General features: G+C 38.1%; 2 protein-coding genes across 5 annotated transcripts in view; one reads left to right on the top strand and one right to left on the bottom strand.

Moving 5' to 3' along the window:
• Positions 1-9,143, top strand: part of PHF3 (PHD finger protein 3) — a 49,935-nt gene extending 40,792 nt beyond the window's left edge. For all 4 annotated transcript variants that reach the window (XM_066179727.1, XM_066179726.1, XM_066179728.1 and 1 more), the window contains 5 exons: positions 787-979; positions 2,548-2,695; positions 3,785-3,874; positions 5,120-5,315; positions 6,460-9,143. In XM_066179727.1, the coding sequence (XP_066035824.1) occupies positions 787-979; positions 2,548-2,695; positions 3,785-3,874; positions 5,120-5,315; positions 6,460-8,633 (2,801 nt within the window). In that variant the 3' untranslated portion in view covers positions 8,634-9,143. The remainder of the gene's footprint in view (positions 1-786; positions 980-2,547; positions 2,696-3,784; positions 3,875-5,119; positions 5,316-6,459) is intronic.
• Positions 9,144-12,455: 3,312 nt separating this feature from the next.
• The window catches only part of EYS (eyes shut homolog), a 742,046-nt gene continuing 735,515 nt past the window's right edge, over positions 12,456-18,986 (bottom strand). Inside the window, exon 48 of the mRNA XM_066180316.1 lies at positions 12,456-13,827. Coding sequence (XP_066036413.1) covers positions 12,629-13,827 — 1,199 coding nt within the window. The 3' untranslated portion in view covers positions 12,456-12,628. The remainder of the gene's footprint in view (positions 13,828-18,986) is intronic.

Here is an 18,986-nt window from a genome sequence, read left to right as displayed (position 1 = left end):
TTAAAAAAAAACCAGCTTCAGAGAGTGAAATACCTATGGTGGATGTACATACTACTGTAGATTGCTCATTTCTTTATCCTATGTGGCAAATTTATGTTTAGAACTATATAAATGTATACAGTGTATTAATTTATACAGCTGCATAAATATGTGAAAAATACGTATCCCATCCCACTTCAATGGCAATATGTAGTGAAACTTCTGGGGTCTCGCCCAGACTGTCAGACCCCTTTGAGTTTCCTCGGGACTCAACCCGACGGCGACGTGAATGGAGAGAGACAGCTTCGATCCGTTGTCCAAAAAGGAATTTTAATAATACAAAAATACCAAACAATAAGGCGTCCACTGTATCGGGCTGAACCGGACAAAGCAGCACAAGGGGCAAAAGGCACGAGGCCAAAGGCGGGGTTTAGGGGTGGACAGGGGTACTTAATGCACCTTGCTGTGGGAGGGGAATTAAGGTGGGCTCTGAGGGCAGGGTCCAATAGGGGACAACAATTAGGAGTATTACAATTCTTGCATCAAAAATCAACCTACAATAACACAGAGAACTGAGAACTTTCTGGTAACGATTAGCATAAGAGAGCATGTTAGTCAGCCTTCTGCTTATGGCACTAAGAATGGGGTTTCCCAAGGTATTTTTCCAGGGTTCTTTTTTTCCTGTGGAAACTGCCCTCTACAATGCTACAATGTAGTATTTTTTGTGTGTCTTCCTTGTGTTCAGAGGAAGTCCTCTTTTTGTTTCTTTAATTAAAAATGAAACCCATTGGGCTTCCATTTCTGCAGGGCGGATGGCACCACCTACTGATGATCTGTCTGGGAAGAAGGTGAAGGTGTCTGTTGGGGTGGCACGGAAGCAGTCAGACAATGAAGCCGAGAGCATCGCCGACGCCCTCTCCTCCACGTCAAGTATTTTAGCTTCAGAATTACTGGAAGATGATAAGCAAGACTCATCAAAGTCATTCACACCTCTCCCAAAGTAATATAAGCTGTAGAAACAGTATTTTTAAATGAAAGACATTATTAATCTTGTTCAGCTCTTATGTCTAAAGCTAGATTTTAATGGCATTTCATTAGTCCCTTTGGATACTAGAAGTTGTACACATTTTTAGAATGGAGATCTCTGCTGGAGTAAATGATGTTAATTTATATACATAATACTACATATATTGTTGTGATTGCAAACTTCTAATTGGCACGTAGTTTACTTTTCCCAAAAATCCAATGTTTTCTGATGCAGCAAGGTTTAATAAGAGTTCATATTACAAAAAACCAGTACGTAAATTTCATATTGTCTTTTGCTGTTAAGGCTTGTAATAAGTATAGTGCTGCATTTAAACAAGTCTTTGTGTATGTATATATATAAATTCAGGGAATTTGAGATTCCTCTAAATAAAGCATTTACACTGATAAATCAGGCTAGTTTCAAATTCCAAGGTAGTGCTTTTCTAGAAATGGCAGGTAACAGCAGCTTGTTGGATGTTATACTGTATTTGTTGTCAGCTCTCTTCATTTTCTTCCACTCTCTGCTACTCACTACAAAGTAAATTGCAGTTTATGAGGCGGTTTCTTTCTGGTTTGAGGGAGGTTTTTCTAGAAAAAAATGAACTCCCAATTATTTAGAATTGACCGGAGTTCATGCCAAAATTTGCCTTTATCGGGATAGTGTGATCTTTTACCAAGGATAGTGAACTTCGGTTTTTGAATAGCTTACAGCAGGTTCAAGGTAATTTCCAGTGTAGACAGAAATAAACATAGGTTACAGTGTTATTGTAACAGCACAGCATTTGGTACTGCTGGGCAGTTTAAAACTGCTAATAGCGTGATTAGAATATTTTGATAGCAACATGTTGGGAAATGTTGAAATGTGTAATCTTTTTCATAAGGAAACTCTCAGGTTGAGAAACACTCTTCTGTGAAATTATTTAAGTCACCCCATTATTTGTCTCAGCTGCTTTGTAGACCAAACAGGCTGTTTTTGGAAGGGAGGAAAACCAGTTTTGTGCAGGTGCACTCACAGAAGGTGTGCAAATGATGCATAGGTGAGAAGACATGAGGAGCCAGCTTGTGGGACAAGGAGAGAATAGGGTGACACAGGCATTCAGGCGGTGGACAGACAGTGGTGGCACAAAATGTAGGAGTTACGAAAGCAGTGTAGGCCAGCAGGCAGTGTGTTGACATCTTTTAGCTATGGCGGCGGAACATCCTTCTGGCTCTGCAGCGCTTGTATGCATTTGAGTCCTCTTCAGTAGTAGCATCCGATAATTCTCAGACTAAACAACTTCTCTATTTTTAAAAAATATTGACTAGTAAACTAATACGCTGCTTATCTGACTTTCCTTCCTGTACCATAGAGCTACTCCACTGGAAGATGAGAAACATGGTTGCCTGCCTGTCTTTTTTTGTTCACCCTCCAGTGTGCTTAACTGGAAAAGAAAATTCTTGATAATACTACATTTCTGTGATCAAGGAGAATTGTGATTTACACTGTCTTGCATGATATATCATGTTGTAAACCAAGTGGGTTTTTGTTTGTCCTTTTTTTAGGTCAGAAACACCTGGTACTGTGGAATGTGAAAGTCTGTTTCTGGCACGCCTGAATTTCATCTGGAAGGGCTTTATCAATATGCCTTCAGTAGCAAAATTTGTTATTAAGGCTTATCCAGTTTCTGGCTCCTTTGAGTATCTAACAGAGGTACTTATGTTTATTGAAAAGAATGAAGAATTCATTTATTAATTTTACCAACTTATTTACCTTGTAGGCTATTATTAGTATAATGATGGAAGACAATGATGCATGATCATTGTACTGAATAAAGTATTTGTGGGAGGACATAGGTTAAGGTCTATATTTGTATGTCAAACATCATTCATTACATGAAGCAGTGGTTCATCTTTCCATCTGTAACAGAAACCTGCGTAATGGAGTTTGGGGTTCTTTTTGCTTATTTGGCAATTCTGATCCTAATACTGCATTGTGACTAAATTGTCCCTGAGGAAAAACATTTATGTAATGTTCTCTTCTGTGTCTGAGAGACCAGAAGAGCATGCAACTGCTTATAATAATTGTCGTCATGTCACAAAATAAAGATCAGAGAGCTTATAAGGCTCAATTTTCCTTCTTGACAGCTACACAGGATGCATCAACTTTCTAATTAAAAGAACTTAGGTCTTCTATTAATAAGATTGTCTTTACTGTAGATCTTCAGGGAAGTGCAGGGCATGCAGTAATCCTTAGTACTAAAGGATTCGTATATGAGTATGATGTGCTTTTCAAAACTCTTCTGCTTCACTTCAAAAAAATTAGTTTTCTGAAAGTCTGTTTATTTTGCTTGGGAACAGTGAATTCAGTAGTATCCAAGAAGAATTTACATTTGTATTTACATGCACATGTAGGTTATGCTTTTCCCTCATTATGAAGATTTTGAAAGTTTATTATAAACATAGGTGTGGAGCTCTCATTATGGTGTGATCTGACAGATAGCTTGAGTGTTCCCAGAGCACAGTACAGTTATGTTTGCAGTTAATGTTACCAGAAGGGATAGTTTTGGCAAGGTATAGATGAATATTATTGAATGACAGCTAATTTAGTACATATTGTTAACTTTGCACTGAAAATCTTAAATGTCCAAAATTTAATTTTTTTCTTCTGTTGTAGCTTCTAGTGATATTTTTAAATTACAATTTAAGAAATAAAAGAGCAAAGTATGTTTTGAATTCATGAAACAGTAGTACATACCACAAGATTTATTTGGATTCACATTTCTGTTGTCCTTTCTCATAGGATTTACCTGATAGTATTCAAGTAGGTGGCAGGATATCTCCCCACACTGTCTGGGATTATGTAGAAAAAATCAAAGCTTCAGGGACCAAGGTAAGAATTTTACCTAGTAAAGACATGCTGTTTAACATGCATCTTAGTCATCCTAAAAATACTTGATTTTTTTCTCTCTGAAAAATTTGCAAAATGTGTGAACTTTAGGAATATCTTATGGTTATGTTGAATGGGATGGGTAGCAACTGCTGGGATTTATTTTCTTCCTGCCTAACCTGAAACTGTCATCTGCTGTTTGAGAATACCTGTCTTCCTTTGACACAGTAACTCATCAGGAATGTTTGGATACCACTTCACCTCTCAAGTGTTACCCTTTCATTTTCAGTAGTGTTACATTGTGCAAAACAATCTCAGTGGCTCTTTGCTGGACTTGTCCTACTGTGTGCCAGTTGTCTTTGTGCTGGGCAGCCCAAAACTTGAAAGTCTTTCCAGGTGGTGTCTCACAAGTGCTGGATAGAAATAAATAGCCTTTTCCTTGGTGTGCTGACTGCTTTGATTCTGATACCCAGATTGCAGTTGGTCTTCTTGGCATGGACGCATCACCGGTTCATACTGGGCTTGTCCACCAGGATCCCCACAGTGTCTTATGCCAAGTGGTTTTCTAGCCAGTCAGTCCCTCAACCACTCCTGGTGCATGGAGTTCCTCCAGCTCCAAGTGCAAGACTTTGCATTTTGCCTTTACTGACATTGGCAGAGGTCAGCCTGTTACTTCAGCCTTCTGAGGTCCCTCTGAATGGCTGTCAGCACTTCAGCATATCCACCACTGCCCCTGCTTAGGTGTCATCTCAGTTTTGCAGATCTTCTGTTCAATCTTCCAGGCTGTTCATTAAGCCATTAAAAAGTATCAGTTCAGCATCAGCTCCTGAGCTGGGCTTTGGGCATAATTCTGGCATCTAATTACTGGTTTTGCACTGTTATTAATGGATATCTTGGACACAACAAACTACAAAATGCAGCTTTCTAGTGATGTTAAGGGTAAGGAATGGAATAATTGGAAGCTGGCAAGCTTCCCTGAAACTTGTTATTTAGCTTGCTGTTAAAATATTGACTCTTTCATCATGCACTTCATTTAATTTTTTCATACTAGACACTTTCTATTTGTTTTATCTAGTTCTGAATTATTTTTGGCCATGTTTCTGCTCCTTCTGTCTCTTCTGTTCTCTGCCATTTTGGCATAGCTTTTTCTCCTTAGCACCGTTCTTTTAAATAAAGAGCAGTCAATAAAAAAAATAGCATTTCAAAGAAAAATATTCTTGACCATCTTTTTCCCTCTCTTGTGAACAGGAGATCTGTGTGGTTCGCTTTACCCCAGTAACTGAGGAGGATCAGATCTCCTATGCATTGTTGTTTGCCTACTTCAGCAGTAGAAAACGTTACGGTGTCGCGGCCAACAATATGAAGCAAGTGAAAGATTTGTACCTCATCCCTTTAGGTTCCTCAGATAAAGTCCCTCATCACCTTGTGCCTTTTGATGGGCCTGGTAAGTACATCTTGGAATTTGGAATTTTATTGTTGTAACGCTACTTAAAGAAGTTGGCAACAGAAATATGAGAGGAAATAAAATTAAAAAATACTATTTTATTCAAATACATAATGAGTCTTCCATAGTATTGTTGTTAGTTTCCTCAAAAAGACAATAATTTCCCCTTGCTTGATTATTCTGATAGTTCAGAGATGAAAAGATTGGTGTGTACAACCTTGTTTTATGTCTGCTACCTTCTTTCTCTAACAGAGGTAGCTTTGTAGGTTTCGATGTCAGTAAACTGAGTCACACAAGATGGTAGAAGGCATAAGTTCCAAATTGATACTGTGAATTTAAAATACTAGTTTTAATTATTTGAAATATACTAATCTTTTTTCTCAAGTATTCCAAAATTCATTACAAAAAATTTATCAGAAGTTTAAAATATAGATGGGCAAGGAAGGAAAGGTCCTTAAATGGCTCTCAGTTGTTCTGTGAACACTTGAGTTACTTTGCATCAATTTATCTTGGTTGTAAAAATTTGTGGATAATCTTTCTTTTTGAGATAGGCAGGGTGAAAATAAAGAGAGAATGAGCTACAACTTATTTTTTTGCAGTTATACAGAACAAAATAGATAGTGAGGAGATGGGTAATAGTATGCCTTGAAGCACAGTGCTTTTCCTGGAATGAGGGAAACATTTCAGAAATTTGCTCTGGGTAAATCTTTTAAGAAGTATGTCTAACACAAATTGATGAAGGGACTTTTTGTTTGCAAGTTTGTTTACTTTTTTTTCCTATTACACTTTGCTACCACTGTTACCGTGTTGTAGCTGTGTTAGACTAACATGATGCTAACTTCTATGCTGTTTCTGATGAGCTTAGATGTCCTATATAACTGTCTCATATTCTCTATTTGGCAGTTATAGTGTACTTGAAGCAATCTTAATTTGCAGTGCTTGAAGTCATAATTTTAATACTGAGAATACTTTTTATTATTTTAAGTATTATTAATGTTTAACGTGAGAGAAGCAGAACAATTTCAAATATCATAAGATTAATACTTTTGCTAGTACATTGTAAATATATGGGGGTTATTTTTGTTAAAATTACTGCCTTAACCAAAATATAGAGATGATAAATTGCTGTTGCAATTTTGTACAGGGATTGAAATACATCGACCAAATTTATTACTGGGATTGATAATTCGCCAGAAAATGAAGAGGCAGATTACTGCTGTTTCAAGTGTTACCAGTAGTTTTGCAGATGAAGCTGCTGAAAGTACCTTGAGTAGCTTGCCACCAGAGAAGAAAAGCAAGCCAAGCAAACCTGAAGTCTCTCATCATGACTTGGCACTAGAAGAAGAAGAGGAAAATAATTTTTTTAATTCCTTCACAACTGTGCTACACAAGCAGAGAAATAAACCACAGCCGTCTAATAATGATGATGCTCCAGCAGCTATTGAACCGTTGGTGGAAAGTACTAAACATGAACCACCAAAGCCTCTCAGGTTTCTTCCTGGAGTCTTGGTTGGATGGGAAAATCAACCTTCTACTCTGGAGCTAGCAAATAAACCGTTGCCAGTAGATGATATTCTTCAAAGCCTGTTGGGTACAACAGGGCAGGTATATGAGCACAGCAAGTCAGAAGCAGGTCCTAATGAAGACATACCATTATTAAATGAACAGGCAAACTTGAAAGAAGAAACCGTGGATGTTGCTGATGTAACTGCTGAAGTTAGTGAAGCAAAGACTGGTTTGGATGATCCTCAAGAATCCACTAATACTGCTGTAAGTGTGGATGCAGCAGCTGTAGGGACCTCATGTTCTGCAAGAAGTGGTGGTTCTTTGATAGGGCTGAGTCTTAAGGGAAAACCTCCAGATGTCTCCACAGAAGCATTTTTAGCAAATTTGTCTGCTCAGTCACAGAATAAAGAAACTGAAGAAAGTAAAGAAAATGACCCAAAGCGACAGTTACTGGACAAGGATAGTGTAGCGCAGGATGTTAGAAGGAGTACAAATTCCAGCTTTTCTTCCTCATCAAATTCAGGGAAAAAACCCAATGAGAACAATGTTAATGTAGGCTCTGCTGAAGTTACTACTGCTAATACCTCTAAATCACCACCATTTATTAACCTTAAAAGAGACCCACGACAGGCAGCTGGACGAAGCCAGCAGACTAATATTTCAGAAAACAAGGATGGAGATGTTAGCAGAAATGAAGACCGACAAAATGCTTCAGGAAATGATCAAGGAGAACCAGAGAATAAAAAACATTCTGGAGAAGGGGGCTTAAACCTTTATCAAAGTGAGGCACAAACCAGTGAGACACAGTTCAGTTCAGCTGCAGCTAAGGCAGATAACACAGTTGCATCACATGCAGAAGATACCAAACAGTCACAGGAAGATGCATTGATGCAAAACATTGAAACAGTGAACTCATTTAGAAGAGGACCAGCCACAACTTCATCTCATTTTGAAACTGAAAACTCTTCTCGGTCTGAATTTATTTCCAAAGTCCCAAGCCCTATTGCAAGTGGCAGCTTCTCATCTGTTGGATCTCCGCAGCAGAATTTTCAGCATTCTAAATCTAATCCACCTGGATTTCAGTTTCAGGCTCCTGCACCTCATAACTTCCCTCCACAAAACAACCCTATGTTTGGATTTCCTCCTCATTTACCACCTCCACTTCTTCCTCCTCCTGGCTTTGGTTTTCCTCAAAATCCAATGATGCCGTGGCCACCAGTAGCTCATTTATCAGGTCAGCCACCACAGTATGCCGGACCCATTGCACAGGGGCTACCAGTGGCTCACAAACAGTCAAGATTTTTGGGACCAGAAAATTTTTTTCAGAGTAAAGACAGTAGGAGACCAGAAAGACATCACAGTGATCCTTGGGGCAGAGAGGAACAGCATTTGGATAGAGGATTCAGTAGAGGAAAAAATGATCGACAAAGACTTTACAGTGAAACCCATCACCAAAAAAAAGACAGACATGAAAAAGAGTGGAGCAACGAAAAATACTGGGAGCAAGATTCTGAAAGAAACAGGCGCAGAGACAGAAACCAGGAAAAAGAGAGAGAGAGGAAGAGTAGAGAGGAAGGTCAGAGAGACAAAGAAAGAGTACGATCTCCACATAGTGATAGAACTTCTGATGGAAAAAGCCCCAGAGAGACTAGAAATCCAGAAAAAAAGACAGAGAAGCCTAAAAGTGATGAACAGGCTCATGAAAAAGATAAGGAGAGGGAGAAAAGCAAAGACAAGCATAGAGAACGAGAAAGTGAAAAGAACAGAGAGAGACATAGGGACCACAGTGACAGAACTAAAAGCAAAAGGTAAAAAGATGCAGGCAGTCTTTTAAAATTCTATTTAAATAAACTGTTAGAGTAATGTCATAAAACTTTGTATGACAAAAAAAAAGAGAGCCTGCTAGGATTGTGCCATTGTTTTTTATTCTGTGTTGGTGTTTTGCAGAAACAAGTCTGTGTTTTGGTACCACTCAATGTACCAATACTCATCCTTTTTTTCATTATACCAACTATCACTAGAAGTAGGAGTTTAATATTTTGAAAAAATTTACATTGCTGAATATTCAAAATTTTAAAGATTTCTTTTATTAATATGCAATAAAGGCTTAGGAATTTTCTTAGCTGAGGAAGTTGGCTTTAGTCAAGTCTGCAATATAGTTGCTGCCTTTGTTAATTTGTGCTCTCTTCTGTTTTAAGATGCTCTGATAATTTTAAAGGTGGTTTTCATACAATAACCTTGTTTTTAAATTGCACTGTTTTTAAAGACTGCAGCAAAGCCTCAGAATCCACATGTTACAACAAAATGTAATATGCTTGGTGGTGTGAAGAGTTTGGGGGTTTTTTTAAATTATTCAGTAGTACAATAAAAAACTCAAGTGTATTTCATTATATTATATTTCAAATTTTTCCTAAGCATCTGAAGCAGTTTGTGACCAGAAATTGGAAGGCTGAGCTGCTCGAATGTTACTGCTTTAAACTGCACTTGTTTTAATAAGAAAGCATTTCTAACCTAAATTCTTGAAAATAATTTGTAGTAGTAAATTCATTTCTCCCACCATTTTCCATGCTTCAAAAACTTGAATACCTAAGCTTGTACATTACTTTGTGTTTTGCTATCCTTTTTACTGTAAAATGTAAATATTTTAAGGGATATTTTGATTCTAAAATGATAAAACTTTCTCACCTACTGTGTGTGTTTGATTTCATAGCTGTGAAACTGTAGGCTAAATGAATATATAAGGCTGAGTTTCAGAACACCACATTTGTTGTACACTTCATAGCTGGGTTTGTTTCGAGTTTTGGAGAACAAAGAGGGGAGAGAAGGGCAGAAGTGTTTGTACCCTTGGGACTTCTGGTAACTTGGTATTTTGTGGACTACCATCCACCAATGCCAAACAACATGCAAATGTGAAAACAAAATCACCTACTCTTATACTCATTAAAATACACTGGGCATCTTGTTGAGTCTGTCAGAAACAACAAAGATATTCCACCGTATAAAGAAAAACTGAGGTTTATTCTTCTGGTTTTCGGTGTTTTCTTTTTCCACTTTGAGTACACAACCTTACTATGCTGCTGACAGAGTATTTTGCACTTTGCTGTAGAAAAGCCTCTTCTTTCCAGAAAGATCTTCCCAGTTTAAGAACATCTGAATTGTTGTTTTTAATTATGAATATATTTTAAGGTAAATTTTTTACTTGTATACCTTGCAAATAGCTTCATGGGCAAATTGGCTAAAATTAAAAATCTTACACTGAATAAAGGAAGCGGTAGACTTTCATTAAATGATGTTTCTTAGGCTCATTGTTGAGAAGACTAATTAAAAAAAAATCCTCAGTAACTAAAAGCAATATTCAAACATCTTTAAAATAAAATTAGTCTTTCCCAAATTAATTCCATGGTCTGTATAGCAGTAGTGCTGTTGAATATATCTGGTAGTATTTTACATGTGTTTTGTTGTTTAAATATTTACACTAAGTTTCTGTAGGCACAGAAATGCACCAGAACATTGTTCTTATTTTTGGAGTAAGTTTTAAATTGACAGCTCTGCATATGAAGATTTTCTTTTGATCCCATCAAAAGTAGTCTACTCCAAGATCACTGGTGGTCTGCCTCTCACATGTTCATCCATCTCTGCTTTGAAAATAAACTGGAAGCAGTGAAAATTACAACTGTCTGTATGGAAGGGATGGGAATGCTTTCTGCAGAACTACCAGAAATAATTTGTTTAAAAGAATATGTAAACATTTTTCAACTTTGCTGAGTGCTTTGCCACCTGCCTTGTGTATGTAAAATCTGAAAGAGCCACAGTAAAACAGCTCTTGAGGGAGAGTTTTGTTAAATGTTTAACAAACAGCAAAAGTCTTCAGGATTTGTTCCTAGGATGCGAGTTAGTGTAATGGGAATAAATCCTGCTACTACAGGAATAAAGGATTTTACTTCTCCGTTGCCTTCAGTCACTCTCCTTCCAACGTTTGTGTTAGCTGGAAGTCCTCTGATTACTTGTTCCTTGTTTTACACTGAATCACTGCTCAGATCACAAAAGGCAGTGTGGACTGCTGAGGAACTGGCAGTACACCAGAAGCCCCAGAGAGAACCTTAAATATGCTCCCTTCTCCGGCATCACATGGCCATAAAAGGCCCTACTTAGAGAAGCTGGGAGAGAAGAATCTGAGTACTGCTCAAATGCCAGGTGGGCTTCATGAGCTGCCTGTTGGGAAGAGCTGCAGAAGAGTTGCATCAGACTGATCACTTTAGGGCTCGAATCAGCTGAAGAGGAGAGAATGAACCTCACAAGGATGTTCACAGATGCTTAATAAAACATCTTGGGGTAACTCTCATGCACTTTAGTTATCTTTAAGTCACCCATAACTGACTAGACAGTGTTTTCATTGCTACACGCCAAGTATGGTGTTGTGGAAGCAAATGTATGTCACCTAGTTTCAGATATTTGTGGCCTTTGCTCCATAACACACACTCCATTCCTCACTTCCCTCTTCACCCCAAAATAGTTACTTGTTTCTGACAGGTACATGCTGAAGACTTGCATTCAGAGACTTTCCATGCAAGGAGGTGAGGGTTTGTTACGTACTTTTGAGCAATAGTAAAGTGAAAAAGGAAAAGATAGGAAATAATCACTATTGTTTTTATTTAATAATTTTACTTACATAGTAAGCCAGCAGTCAAATGAGAAACGTAGATGCTATCATACTTTATTGGTGTAAGCACATTAAAATAGAATTTGAATTTTTCTTATATTGCTTCCTAAAGAATATAACACAGCTTTATGAGAAGGAATTGATTTTTTTTTTGTATTTATGGATGAACAGCTGTATTTACTTTTGAGATTATCAATTAATGAAAAATATTTTTGCAGAAATTTGGTTTACTATGACCAAAACATCTGTTCTCTTAAAATTTTGAAATGTCATTTAGGGGCATATAAGCCAGAAAGGGATAGGTAAAGTAGAACAGTTCTTGGACTTTTTAAGGTTTTAAGAATTAAAGTTACTTGTAGGCAGACTGCCACATTCCAGTTATAAATCATTAAAGCCAAAAGCTTTCATGTAGTCAAATAGGAGAGACCTCTGCTGGAGAAAACCAGGCGGCCTGTTTTCTCACTCTAAAATATGTTTTTTGCTCTTAAAATCATTTTTAAATATAATATATTAGCAGACTTAAGAGAGGCTTGAATTCTACCCTCTTACATACATTCTACCTGTATACATACAGGATGGACAGAGACTCAGGAGGGAGGGAGAACAACTTCATTACCTAATTACACTCTTTGCGGACTTAACAAGTAATTATGGCTGTTACATTTTTTAAAATTCTCATTACAATAAATGTGCATTTTGCCTCAAACACACCTTTTCTTTCCCCACCAATTTTAGACTTGACCTTAATATAAAGAAAAAATTCTAATAAAATTCAAGAGTTGAAGAAACAGGTAACAGTTGTCCTCATAAAGCAACAAACAGCACTTCAATGATGGTTGGCTTTATAAGCTAGTCACTACCTCTTTGTTTACAAAACTGTTTCCAGCACAATAAAGAAAAAAAGACTTGCCGACTTTCCCATTATTTTAGAGTAAATGCTAAAGAGTATACATAAATAATTCTAGGAAGAAAACAATTGATCATATTTTATATGTATATGCTATTCATACTCCACATAGATTTGTCCTGTATTACCTCTTAGGTGCTTTCCTATGTTGATTGCTGAGTCATACACTGCCAACTAACACAATAAACAGGAGGAAAAGGAATTTTTTTCATTTTTAAAAGTCTTGGACCATTTTTTCAATTAATTTTCAGAATTTCCATCATGAATGTTATATCCTTCTGCTTTCATTAGCTGAATCTTTTTAGAATCTTGGAAGAGCACAACATCTTTAATTTTACCAAAGAATTCCTTCTGAAAAAGCCCTGTAGTGACTATATTGACTTTTCTGCCAATTTCAAATCCACCTAAGTAACAAATGCCATCGTAGTTTAAAGCAGTGTATTTCCTTTGGGGGTCAATATCTTCAAAAAGGATTAGTTCCTCATCAAGATAAACCTTAATACAAGTTTGGTTTTGAACTACAGTAATGAAATGCCATCTTCCATCAGAACAGGTGAAGTATTTGCTATGCATTAGAGGAACAGAGATTCTTTCTCCAAGATTAATCACAACTTTTAAAGTTCCATTGGCGAGACCAATGGCAAGGAAGTCATTATCTTCATCTTCACTTTTTCCCAGCCATGCTATTAAGCCTTCAGTTTGATTGGTAGTAAAATTTAAAGAAAGGCGGCTGTACCGGAGGTCTCTTTTTCCATAAAAAGGATCTGTGTATTTAATGTAGGAGTTACCAACAAACTTTGCTATATAAAATTTGATTTTGTTATTACAGTACTTACCTGTCCAACCTAGTGTACATGCACAGGTATATGAAAGTGAAGAAGGCTGAGGAATACAGAGAGCATGAGACCCACACATGTTTTGTGAACAGTAAATAGATTGTTCACACATGGTCCCTGTCCACTCTTTTGGACAAGAACAAGAAAAGCCTGAGTTTTCAACTTGACATGTTCCATTATTTTTGCACACAGCATAACCACAATCTGTTCCATCACAGTCACCTATGTTGGCTCCACCTTTGGAGTCAGTCACAGTAAGATTCAGTTCCCTGTTGTTTATAACAATTTCTCGAATACAACCAGTGAAACCCGTGGGTTCATTTTCTATTGCCATTGGATTAACAAGGTTTAAGGAGGATACCCCTCCAACAAAAAAATCTGTGTGTGTGTCTAGTGCTTTCATTCCAGGACTAGCGTTTCGAGTAACATTGATACCATCCAGGTCCAGGTAGCCTTCATTACCAACTCTTCCTGCATTGAGTGAATGCCATGTATTTCCACTTGCATGGACCTTCTGAAGGGTCTGTAGGATGACTGTTCTGTCTCCAAGGTTGTAGCGTAGCTGTGTAAATCCATTTACTAATGATATACATAGAAAGTCACCTGTAAAAAACAGTATAAAATAATTTTAATTCTTAGAGGGGGTGCACTGAAGAACAACATATTAATGATTCTGGTGCTTTCATGCCTGCATTTCCTTGTTACCATCATTATATCTAAATTACACAAAGGGAAATGTTCCCTGATGAGCTGCTCTTAGCCTTTTTTTTTTTTTTTTTTTTCCTTCATAATTGGAAACTGAGCTCATTTGCCTCAAAGTAAAAAGCCCAACCTTCGGAAAAGCTCTGCTTTTGTGCAGAGACTGGATAACTGGTAGGAGGAAACAGGATCACTTTGGCATCCAGGACATGTGAGTCAGTGTTCCCATGGAAAAGAATAAAGTTTTGGCCAAGTTACAAAGACAGAAATACTCTCAACTTCAGTATGTTGAATAAAGGCTTGATGGAGTTGTGTCTGTACCAGACATGCTCTGCTTTCCCTGAAGGCTCCTTTTCACAACAACGTTTTGGGTTTAATAATTTGACAGCTGTAGGAACAGATATGCTTTTTATTGCATTGTTCTTCTAGAGGCCTTCATGACAGGAAGTATTAGAAGTGAGTTCTCTTCTTGTATTATCAGTGTTTCTGGCCTTACGGGCAGTGTAAAAGGAGAGAGTACCACTTCAAACTGTACTTTCAAGCATGAAGAAGGAAAGCTGGGAAAGGTTAGGAAATGGGAGCTGGAGAAGTTTGTGAGACACAGAAAAGGATGGCAGAAAAGTCTGCGAATTAAAGTTACGTTCTCAAATTTAGTGAGGTTTGCCTGTGCAATTTAACTTCTCTGTCATACTTTTGGAAATAATAGGCATCAGGTTGTTATCAATTAAACTGGTAAATATGTTTGTTAAATTTAAATGTAAGCTTTCCTAATAGTTACCAGTCCAGTTTCCTTAAAGGTTCAACATAGGGATTGAAGATTCAACAAGGGTGGGCCTGTCAGTAGAATGATGAAGTTTGCTTTCACGTGTGTTTAAATTTTGAGCATTTCTAATCTTGAATTACATTGCCTGTAATGAAATTGAATGGCTTAATTTACTGGAGGCTTGTGGAAGTTGCTAAAGTTATACCTCCCGATTCAAGAGATGTTCAGGTTGCCATTTAGGCAGGATGGAGAGGTTTCAGTTGTATTAGTAGAGCACATACTTCATGCCTCACCTTCCCTGCTTAAGATACCCATGGAAATGACAAGAAAAAAGCTCTTCCTTCTTTCAATGCTGGTGATGGCAGAGCACTTCTTTTAGCTTGCTACTTCCAGTTGTGATGATCTGGTTTACTTCCCTGTATTTAGTGTTCTTTTTGAGGACCTTGCTTGTTTCTTTTTTTTTTCCAGAAAATTAGTATAATTTCCTTCACTCGTGATTTCTCCTGCTTAGTGATGTGGCTTTAAGTGTGCTTGATTTTCCAGTGCATAGTTGGAAGTCTTTCATCTTGTTTTGTTTCAGCAGTGTACATGACCTGCTTGTCTTTTATCAGGCCCTCAATCCTGGGGTAAGAAAGGAGCATGAGGAAAATTTCCTAACTATCACTTTGGCAGCCTTCAATCCCCTCTCCTACCTGTAGACTTGCAGGCTTGCATAAGGACGCAAGTACTCATACTTTGCTGTCTACGAAGGGGGAAAACGTCTGACTCGGGTTGCTGTTGCATCTGACCTGTAGTCAAGACCTGGAGAAACTGGCAGTTCTTCAAGACTTCCTGGCCTGCAGGGGAGGGTTTTGGTGGCTTTGCACATTTGACAACGATCTGTTTTGGAATCTTACTTAGTCTTACTTTGAAGCCTCACTTCAAATTTGAGTAACTGCTTTTGCTACTTTTGAACAAAAAAAATTACACTTTCCAATTTCACCTCACTCTGAGGCTCTCGAGGTACTTTCTTACTCCTCTGGTTAGAGCCTCTCTTTTCACAAGATGACTTGCCATTTTAGTCGTTGGCAAGAACAGCAGAGTGTTGAGATAAATTTTAGGACCTGAAAGTTGATCCTGGGGTGCAGTTAGTATTTCTCCATGAAGGTTATTACATCACAGGTTATACTAGGGACACCCGGCTGAAAACATCTTAGAACTGCCTTGTATAATTCTGTGTGTTCACTCTCCAAGAAATTTCCTCTTAAAGTGAAGGCAAATGATGGGCTTGTATTTTGATCATTTTCAGTTTAGCAAGCAGTAATGTTTTCAGCAAGGGATCTCCATCTGCCCTGTGTCTGAGGGCCAGATTGCACAGCTGGAGCCTGTGCAGGCCAATGTCATCATAGGAATTGTATCACCAGTTTAAACAAATGGCATTCTTGCCACTGATTCTCTTTTCTCAGCAGTCTCTGTATAGGAGATCATGAAGCAGGGTGGTTTTTCACTATTTCAGTTTGATTGTTGCTCAGACCTGTCTCATTTAACCTGTTGCCAGAGACCTTTCTGAGGAAATTTACTTTTGTTAAGCATGAAGGAGATGATATTCTTAGTTTTTCCAGCACCAGACTGTATAGCTGGTCCCTACTTGAAAATATAATCTATGCACAGGACACACAGCTTTGCTTCTGGCTTTTTAGATTAACATCTCATCTAATATGGGCTATTCATCTCCATCTGTGGTGTCACAAAAAAAGCAGAGATACTGCTGAGACAAGCACTCAGTGTTGTTTTGTTGTTCATGCAAGTCATTGCCCAACCTGTTGGATGCAAGGAACTCTAAGGTAATCTGTGTCAGCAAGGTTGAGTCTTTGGAAGTAGGCTGTTGTAGCTTAGCTGGGCCTTGAAACTGCAACATGTCAAGACCCTGGGCATTGAACAAAATCATTAACAACATTCAGTTCTGTTCTGATGCACCTTCCTGCCCTTGTTATATTCCCTGTTTCAGTAAAACAGTGATTTTTTTTATAGCCCAAATACTAAAAGATCGTTATCTTCTCAAAGGAATGGAATTTTGTAGCAGGTATTGCCTTAAGGAAGGACCTGTTCTGGAGATAAAACAGCACTTCTACCTGCAAATCCCTAGTTCAGGGTTTTCACCAAGTGACTGAAGGTCAAACTTGCTCTTCCTCAGAATGGATTGTCTCTATTCCGTATTAGAAGCCAGAACTCCAAAATGGGTGAATTTTTCCTCATAACTTTATTTTCATGGGGTTTTTTTTATGCGCACAAGCCTCACTTACTCCCATATCAGATGTCAGAATTCCTAGAAGGCTAGTCAGCCCTGTGTCTTGAGCAGTCAGTTTCTAAAACTGGGAGATAATGAAAAGTCTCCTAAAAGTACATCCAACTGCTACAGTGAGATCTGGATTATCTGTAATAGTATCTTCTTATATGACTTCTTATGATGAATTCTGATTGCATCACAAAATTTTTCAGCTTTCTACGACTATGAATTTGTGTGTAAGTCTCTTCAACAAATTGGTTACAGTCTGTCAAATTTTAAATTCTTCCTTGTGGCCAAGGAAGGTGATGCACTGTGGTGTCCATCTGCGAGGAAACCTAACTGACCAACAGTTGTCCTTCATGTGCTTCCTGAGCATTTCCAGTAGCCAGAATAAGGCCCAAGGCCAAGGAGAGAATACAGGGAAGAAAAGGAAGGGCTATAAAGGGGTAAAATAAGGGAATGAAGAACAGAGATGAGCCTTATTCCCACCCTCTGCAACTTCTGCTGTTAATTGCTAGCTGGTAATATGTCAACATGGTTGAAACTGTCTTCCTTTAAAATTTTTAACCTTGTCTTTGCCCTTGTCTGAGTGTGTGCATGCTGTTAGGTACCAGCTGGCTGACGGGGTAAAGGAGCTTGTTGTAGCTGCTGTAACTTGATCTTTACCTAGGGGTGACCATGACCAGTGCCCCTAATGCGCACCTAAATGAACCACCCATGGATATGTTTTCATGGATTATTGTAATTTATTCAGCTCCATGTGTGGAGTTCCATGTCACAGCTCATGCAAGACTGAAAACTGGTGTCAAGTCAAGCCTGTATATTTCTCAAACCATGTGAAAAATCAGTGTGCCCATAGGTAGAGTTCAGCTTCAGTCTGGAGCACCATCCCATAGCAGGAAGGGCATAGCTGGGATCCAGAGAAACCTTGCAGACAGTGATGCCCATGCGTCTACAAGGGGTGGGCACTTACCTATTTGTAGATTAGACTATTCAGCCTCACCTTTCCAAAATGTGTTTCTTCTTTGTGAAGAAACTTACTATGCTTCCTTTTGTCACCACTGTCACCTTGGCACATTTTGGTAGCTGGAAGGAGCCAACTTCCTTGAGCAGCCTCAATTTGCCAGACTTTTTTGGTTTGCTTGCCAGTGTCAAATGGGTAATAGTAACACTTCATATGCAACAGATGTCAAGATAATGGGGATGTCTGTTCTGTCACACAGCTGGCTGGCAGTTCTGCTTCCTACACTGCTGATTTAGTCCATACAAATTATTTCAAAACTAGTAACAACACAGAAATTATGTCCCTGTCAGCTAAGGAAATATGGCTGCAAGGAGTAAAGACTTCACCACTCAAGTTCTTATTTTAAATGTGAGTGGATGATGAGTTTCTTTCTGATTAGGAAAATAATACTCCTGTCTTTTAGGTATATAGAAGTTCTGAATGTTTTCAGAAGATTTTAGTCCAGTTCACGATTCAGTTTTCATCATAAGCAATGTTTTAGAAAGTCGTGCAGACATCACCCACTTGTACAGGCATTCTCTTATTTTCATGTTATAGATTTATAAACTGAAATGCCTTAAATATCAGGAGTTAAAGTTTTAAGGTTTTTCAGATGAGGTAAGTAACAATCTGGCTAAAGAGAGGCAGAGAACTGCTGTTGCAAATGTTGAGTGTTAAATTTAGCATGAGTTTATTGACCCCATTCTGTTTATTGACCTGACTTCATTCTTAGTCACTTAGCATGACTGTCCGTTCTCATCTCTTCGGGGAGCAAACCTTTCCATCACCCTGGCCTGAACTCTGGAATAATGCAGGCAGTCTATGCCATATTCCACTTCTGCTAACAAATGTAAGCCTTCAGTAATGCTATGACTCAACAAAAAAGCAAGGCTCCTTTTACCTAGAGTGCCAAGGCCTCCAAGTATATAGAGTGGTTGCTGTGTAAATGGACTGAATTATATACATTGTTCAAGCACTTGGTGAGCATCCAGCAAGCCCTGAATTAAAGGGTTTTTAATCATTAGGAGTCT

This window comes from Chamaea fasciata, unplaced genomic scaffold (genome assembly GCF_029207755.1).
Source record: "Chamaea fasciata isolate MVZ Bird 193981 ecotype frontalis unplaced genomic scaffold, bChaFas1.0.hap1 SCAF_3, whole genome shotgun sequence".
NCBI classification, from domain to species: Eukaryota; Metazoa; Chordata; class Aves; order Passeriformes; family Sylviidae; genus Chamaea; species Chamaea fasciata.
This window is presented reverse-complemented; position numbering and strand designations above follow the sequence as displayed.